The sequence below is a fragment of the Limulus polyphemus genome, unplaced genomic scaffold, assembly GCF_000517525.1.
Source record: "Limulus polyphemus unplaced genomic scaffold, Limulus_polyphemus-2.1.2 Scaffold261, whole genome shotgun sequence".
In the NCBI taxonomy this organism is placed as follows: domain Eukaryota; kingdom Metazoa; phylum Arthropoda; class Merostomata; order Xiphosura; family Limulidae; genus Limulus; species Limulus polyphemus.
The window spans coordinates 30,475-38,798 of NW_013665871.1; the positions used below are offsets into that span (position 1 = coordinate 30,475).

The window sequence follows — 8,324 nt, forward strand, 5'->3', positions numbered from 1 at the left end:
AAGGAAGGCAGCTAGTCATCACCAAACTCTTGGGCTACTCTTTTACCAACGAATAGTGGGATTGACCGTCACATTATAATGGCGAGCATGTTTGGTGGGACGGGGATGCGAACTCGCGACCAGCACATTGGGAGTCGAGCGTCCTAACCATCTGGCCATGGTGGGCCCTCAACCACTGAGTCAATAAAATATCTTAAGAGGTTAATATTGTATAAGGGTAGATATTAAATTCGTAAAAGTCTTAAAATTTAATTTTAAAGAGAAATCTCAACAGGGATAGAAAATTTTTTGCTTCTTCTAAGTGATTTTATTAGTTCACACAGACGTGTATAGAATTCAGCTACGGATTGTTTTATAATACGCTTTCATTCTCAAGCTTTGGAAATCAAACCATTATTCACCCATTATAAGACGAATTGAAGTAATATTTACTTGTAGTTTTGTAAAACCAAACGTTTTTACTTATCCTTCTATATCTGATCTCTTGATGCCATGGAAATGTTTTTAGTAAAGTACTTTGACATATTGACGGAGAAACAAGCAAAAATATGATTATTGCTACTTGACCTGGACAATTGTTCACTAATTCAAACTTAACAAGGTTTGTCATAGTATAAAACAGAATAAAAGATTTTTTCTATACACACAATGAACGATTTAGAAGCAAATGGTGTACAAATTGTCAATCATGATACGTCTGTTCTGTAATATTTATTTCACGAAAATCAAATATATTATAAATTTATGACAACATTAAGACTAAGCGTAATATTATAATTTCTAATAAACCTACCTAATTGCATGTTTTTTACTGTATTTTCAAACTGTCTGGGTTAAATAATTTTATAGTACTAAAGAAAAAAAGTACAAGGTTATTGTACCAAAAATAAAAACTGGCACTGTTCTTATTACTGACAATTAATTTATTATTTAACTTCAGTTAAAATATTAGTGGAGGAAAGAAATGTAACATGTAAGTAACCTTTATAAAAAGAATTATGTAAAGAACAATGAATGTGTTTTCTCCCAAGTTGTTGCATAGTATTGTACATTATAACGATTCTGTTTAAGCTAAAGCTACACACCCTCGTACTCACAAAACTAAACTCATGAATCTAAAGAAATAAGATAAATTCTTGGGAAAATATAGTAACTACAGAAAGAAAAACTAGAAAATTTGGAACTTAACCCTATATAAACAGGAAAGTTTTGTTTGAAAATTATAGGCATATTGTACTGAAAATTGGGTAAAAAAAGTTTAAGCATTAGAAATTAGACTTTTTTGTATTATTTGTCGTTCAAAACCGCATAACTCTGATTTTTGAAGAGTTTTTTGTCTAAACACAGACTTTTAGTTTAATGTGCATTTTCAATTATTTAAATTACCTCTTCTTGTAGGATTTTATTATCAAAATATTTTTCTACACCTACCACATGAGGTAACTTTAATAGCAGGAATACTTTTATCAATTTCATTTCATTATAAAATAATAAGAATGAAAGGTCAGAAAAACTTTAGTATTAAAGATACGAGAACCTAACTTAACTTTAAATCACTACTTTGCTTCATTTCATGCAAAAATTAATAAGCATTAGTTGTTCTAAGAGATTGTTTCTTTGTCGTTAAGCTCCAAGCTACACTATAGGTTATCTGTGTTGTGTCCACAATGAATATTAAAACACGGTTTTTAGCGTTAGACGTCTTCAGTCTTACAGCTGAGCCACTGGGAGTGAGGACGCTCTAAGAGAAACAGAGATTTTCATTGTATTCTAGCATATTTTTTATGAATGATCTTACCTGCCCTAGTTTGTTTGCTTATTTTAGAGCAAAGTCACATTGAACTATCTGCTGTGTTCACCGCGGGGAATTTAACCCTGGATTTTAGCATTGTAAGCCTGTAGACTTACCGCTGTTCCATCAAGAGATTAATTGCCCAAGAGGAGCTGCAGTGTGATTTAAGTGGAATAATTCTTACCTCCAAATGATCTTACTTTTCCTTATGTTCCTGACTATTATATTACTTATAAGGCCTTCAGAATGTTTTACTGAGTCTCTAGATGAATCTTTCTTGCCCAAGAGGAGCTGCAGTGTGATTTAAGTGGAATAATTCTTACCTCCAAATGATCTTACTTTTCCTTATGTTCCTGACTATTATATTACTTATAAGGCCTTCAGAATGTTTTACTGAGTCTCTAGATGATCTTTCTTGCCCAAGACTGATTCAAAATTAGATGGGTTACTTCAAATGTAATATTTCTATCCAAATCGTTTCACAACGGTAAGGGTCACCAGAGAACCTCTCTTGCCCAAAATTATAGATTTTACTTAATATATAAAATGTCTGCCAATGTAATAACTTCCAAACCACTGTGAGTTTTAAAGGATCTTACTTAATCACGACGATGCCTCAAATATCAGTTTGTTTGTTTGTTTGTTTTGAATTTCGCGCAAAGCTACACAAGGGCTATCTGCGCTAGCCGTCCCTAATTTAGCAGTGTAAGACTAGAGGGAAGGCAGCTAGTCATCACCACCCACCGCCAACTCTTGGGCTACTCTTTTACAAACGAATAGTGGGATTGACCGGCACATTATAACGCCCCCACGGCTGAAAGGGCGAGCATGATCGGTGTGACGGGGATTCGAACCCGCGACCTGCAGATTGCGAGTCAAGCTCCCTAACCACCTGGCCATGCCGGGCCTCAAATATCAGAATCACTATAAATTTGACCTCTTCTCTATCTTAACCAATTCACCACCAATACGCCCTCCATAAAAACGTGATCGTGTAGAATGAAACCGGAAACATTATAATTATTTTAGATTTGATACTTAACATTTCTTTACCGTTTCATTCCCTAAGTAATTTTATAAGAACTGCTTGCTCAAGAAGAAATGGAAATTATTAGAATTATATTAAATATGTGCGTTCACTTAGATCACAAGATATGTAAAAATATTTCTAAAAAAAATATTGAGATGTCACTTTTATAAAATACGTATCGTCATCATTTGCTTGAAATTTATTTTTTATAATAAGTTGTTTTAACACAAAGTCCACAACTTAACAATTAAACTCTCGGCGCCTCATTCCAAAGGAATTAAACCATGTGAAATAAGAAATCTAAGAACCTCTGTATTATTCATTTATTTTTCTTTGAAGATTACTTACTCCTTTCTTTGTTATTTTTAATGTAAAGCATTTAGAATACAAAATAAACCTACCGTTTATTTCTTTACAGAAGTTTTTTCATAAGCACCGAATTTTTACGATTTGTTTTGTAGAATCAGAGACCTGGACTCTATGATCAAAACGGAAATCTTCATCAATGACTTGAGCATGCACGACTTTAGCAGGGACATGGTGTTAGCTGGCCAACAACAATCTGCTGAACTAAAGCTTGCATTAGATCAGGTATGTCTTTGTCACACAGTCTTTTCCTTACTGTGCCAATTAAACATTTTACGTACACACTGATCACACCACGATACTCTTGAACTGATCTTGTCTGTGTATCAGTGGCTTGCATTAGATCAGGTATGTCTTTGTCACACAGTCTTTTCCTTACTGTACCAATTAAACATTTTACGTACACACTGATCACACCACGATACTCTTGAACTGATCTTGTCTGTGTATCAGTGGCTTGCATTAGATCAGATATGTCTTTGTCACACAGTCTCTTCCTTACTGTGCCAATTAAACATTTTACGTACACACTGATCACACCACGATACTCTTGAACTGATCTTGTCTGTGTATCAGTATGTATCGATCACATCATAATATTGAACTGGTGTTCTCTGTGTATCACTCTAGAACTGATGCTGCCTCTGTATCAGTACACATCAATCACACCACAATACTCTAGAACTGATGTTGTTTCTGTATCAGTACACACCGATTACACCACAATACTCTAGAACTGATGTTGTTTCTATATAAGTATGTATCGATTACAACACATCACCCTGTAGAACTAACGTTGTCTATGTATCAATAGGTTTCGATCACATCACAATATTCTTAGAACAGATGCTGCCTCTGTATCATTACGTATATATTACACCAAAATATTCTGGAACTGTTGCTGTCTCTGTATCAGTACTTAAAAATCACATCACAATACTCTGTTGAACTGAGCCTGACGTTTCATCAAGTATGTACTGGTTACAACATAATGTTTTGATGAACTCATGTATCTAGATGAAAACAAAACTGACTACCGGATTAAACAAAAACGGTGAACATAAGGTATTGCTAAATTATGTAAGAGAATGCCACGTAAAGATAAAACTTGTCGGGGGCATAAGCTAAATATAACATTGTAAGAATACCTTTTATTTGAAGAATGTGACGGATTTATTATTATATATTAATTTTAATATCAACGTTTGTTTAGATTAAGTTTATATTTAGAAATTTGCATAGCTTTATAGTGTTAAATATGTATCGCGAAACACCCGCTTATTCTCTAAAGTTGTAGAAGATTCTCGAGTGTAAGAATCAACAATGTATGTATGTACGTAAACGCTTAATGTAGCTTTGTATTGTTACATAATCTGAATTTTCTAGAAACTCTCCACACGCTTATAAATATAACCAACGCGACGCGCTAGCTAGCTCCACGTTAAGCGAATTGTACCTACGTCAACTCGTAATTAACTCGCTCATCGTGAACCCTCGATAAGACATCAAGAAAGGTCTAGACTAGAAAGAAGACTTTATATTGCTTGTAAGTTTTTAAAAGTTTTGTTTATAAATCATTGTTTGTAATAACTGTTATTGTAAATTGTATTATTGTTTATATATTAAATATATTTGTATTAAAAAAGAAAACTGTGTATATCAATCTTGTTGGCAAATATCATATACTGACTTTATATATCGGCTTTTACTAAACTGCTAAATCCAAAGTACAGTTTAACTACTAAATTTAAAGTATCATTTAACTCAATTTCAGGCTATTTGAAATCCTAATACGTAGCATAATAAATTGGGGGCTCGTGTCCGAGATCTGAATCAGAGACAAAATTCGATCTAAATTTAATTTAAATCATAATTAAATTTATATCTATCGATATGACAACCCTATAAAGATATAATATCTTCCTGCTATAGACATGAAGTCAGGTCAGAATAAAAACCATATAAAGACATAATGTCGTCCTCCTATAGATAATAAACCAAATCGAAATGACAAAAACATAATATCAACCTCTTATATGTAAGAAACTAGGTCAAAATAAAAATATTTTAAGGATATAATATTGCCCTCCTGTAATTAAAAAACCAGGTCAAAATAAAAAAAAACTATAAAGATTTAATAAATGTTACAGACGCTATTTATAATTAGCTGAGGTTATATTTTGTCATTATATATGTTTTGGTAAGGTTTTGTTGTGATAACTGCATTACACATCTTTCTACGGGTGTCAGATAAAATTGTTTGCTATTCTTATAAATCTTTCATGACATCCATAGAACCTGTCTCAGTATACAAATTACATATGCAAATGTTTAATATAACATGTAGTTCTCAGTTTGACATCGTTATGTATATTTGTATTTCATGTCAATAATAATAATATTATTTGTTACAAAATATACAAATACTTTAGCCAAGACTTTACTTTGAAAGGCGATGTACTCCGTGATATATATAACTAAAATATATGAAAATAAAAAGACCAATTTATAATGTCTTCCAAAGACTTGAATCAAACAAAATATCGTTAGTGAGAGAGAAAAATTTAATAATTTTTAGTATATTTACATAAACAGCGTAAAACTAATTTTAAATATAGTATTTGTTTAAAAAAAGTCAAATAAAAATTAGCTCCAAATCTATCATCATTGATGTTGTAGCGTTGAACAAACATTTATTTTGTTGTTGTTATTTAGTATAAACGACAGTGTGGAATATCCATTAATATTTCTATTTTAGAACAAAAAGTTATATGAAAAAAAAAGAATAAAACTCTCATTCTCACTTGGTTCGCATATAACTTTATACATATATTAAAATAGCTTAATTATATTAATCAAAAAGTGAAGCCTCTTAAACAATTTAATTCCTTATGTTCCTTTTTTTAAAGTTACTAAACGAAAACGAAAAAGTTTCGGTTAATATCTAGTTAATTTTGACTTTATCAATGTTCATATGAGGAATTAAGGAGTTTATAAACAATTCAACAACATTTTCATGTTTTTCAGTATAAGGATAACTGAGGAGACTTTAAAGAATAGCATAATAACTGGAACTGTCAGTTTATTGGCAAATATCCGAAATAGCTTCTGGCACGATATGGACATGTTTTAATGAAATAAAAGATTTCCCAAAACGGAAACTTCACTAAAACCTGATCTTGATGTGTTTGTTTTGTCTTATGTATAATACGTAAACTGTCACTCTTATTTACCCAGCTAGAAGTAATGAACTATTTTTATCAATTTTACTCAATCCAGATGGCAACAGCGAAAGAAAAAAAAGACGTTTTTTCGGTAATTTGTCTCAAACGTTTATCCAAGTGTATGTGCTGTGCGCGAGCGTCTTGGCGCCAAAAATGTTCAATGCGTCTCCAAGGGTAATGGTTATTGTCTGTCGAACTTTTTGCTAGTACAACAATGGTTAGTGATGCTGTTTTAGATAGAACCCGACGTGTGTTGCCTGAGTAACAAACAAGTTTAGATTATTACCGAGCCAATTTAACGTTGTAATATGAAACGCATTAGCTTAGAGATTCGATAAGAAATCCGTATATATACGGCTGAAAACTATGGTTGAGAGCATTTTTAGCTATCAAAAAGTAAACTAGGCCTGTCATAGAGAATTTCTCTCTCTGAAGTTTCTATATGACTTATTACGTGACGTTTACAATTTCAAATAGCCTTAAATTGAGTTAAATTGTAATTTAGATTTAGAAGTTAAATAAATGCCGATATGTATCCAATTTATGATATTTGCCAACAAGATTGATACATACAATTTTCTTTTTTAATACAAATATATTTTAATATACAGTCGACAATACAATTTACAATAACAGTTATTACAAATAGTTATTACAAACAGTGATTTGTATACAAAAGTTTTACAAACTTACAAGCAATATAATGTTACGACAGCGGAAGTCACGTGACTCTGGTAACACGTCATGAGATTCTCAAAGGATCGTGACTTTTCCTGGCAACTCTAGTCTTTTCTAGGCGCCCTCTATTTTAGTATATAAGCCCGGCAAATAATTGCAGATAGACAGATATAGAGACAGATAATTGAGTAAAGCGAGCGGTAGTAACCTTAAGTAAAGTGCATGAATCGTTGTGAATTATAGCATGTGTTTAAATTAAAGTGATTGTGGAAATTCTGTGTATTGCAAAGTTGTACTGAGAAAGAATAAACTAGTTTTATTTAAGAAAGGACTTGTATCGCTGAAGTTCCTCGAGAAGAATTTATACCGGAAATTAAAAAACGACCAGAGACGTAACAAATTGGTGTCAGAGAGTGGGGCTAAAAAAAAAAGATGGAAACTAGAGGTGGCAAATCAAACTACAGCTTAGCAGATTTGATGGGGGCAATACAAGAACAGCAAAAGAAACAAGAAGAGAGATTACAGCAGTTGTTGGAGGAAAATGAAAAGAAACAAGGAGAGAGATTACAGCAGTTGTTTGAGGAAAAAGAAAAGAAACAAGGAGAGAGACAACAGCAGTGGCAGCTCGAACAGCAAAATGAACAAAAGAGATTACAGCAGTTGTTAGAGGGAAAAGAAAAGAAACGAGAAGAACGAGTAAAGAAACAAGAAGAGAGACTACAGCGGTGGTTGGAGGAGAAAGAAAATGAACAAGATGAGAGACTACAGCAGTGGTTGGAGGAGAAAGAAAATAAACAAGAAGAGAGACTACAGCAGTGGTTGGAGGAGAAAGAAAATAAACAAGAGAAAGTCTCCAACAGTTGAGAGAAAGCCAGCATACACAAATGGAAAAGATGAGTAAATTTTAAAGTGAATTAAATACATTAAAGGACAATTTATTGTCTTTTACACAAAGAGGATATATTAGCCATGGGCCTAATCACTCCCAGACAACAGGAAACACCTTCCAGACCCCGCAGCTAAACCCTAATGCAGACATATTCAGTCCCATTAGAAGTCACATCCCAGACATGAGTGTCAGCAATAGGAGTGATTTAGTACGAAATAAGCCACAGGAATTCGTTGGGAAGCAGAAAGCAGTATATTTGGCAACCAGCCTGAAGGAACAAACACTGGAAATACATGGACAGGCACAACTATCGAGCACCGGTAGCTGCTCTAGAACTCAGGTATG

At 32.9% G+C, this 8,324-nt stretch overlaps 1 protein-coding gene across 1 annotated transcript in view; it reads left to right on the plus strand.

The window, feature by feature from the left end:
- The window catches only part of LOC106478898 (soluble guanylate cyclase 88E-like), a 49,142-nt gene that overhangs the window by 25,660 nt on the left and 15,158 nt on the right, over nt 1-8,324 (plus strand). The window contains exon 5 of the mRNA XM_022382605.1: nt 3,284-3,413. Within this exon, the coding sequence (XP_022238313.1) occupies nt 3,284-3,413 (130 nt within the window). The remainder of the gene's footprint in view (nt 1-3,283; nt 3,414-8,324) is intronic.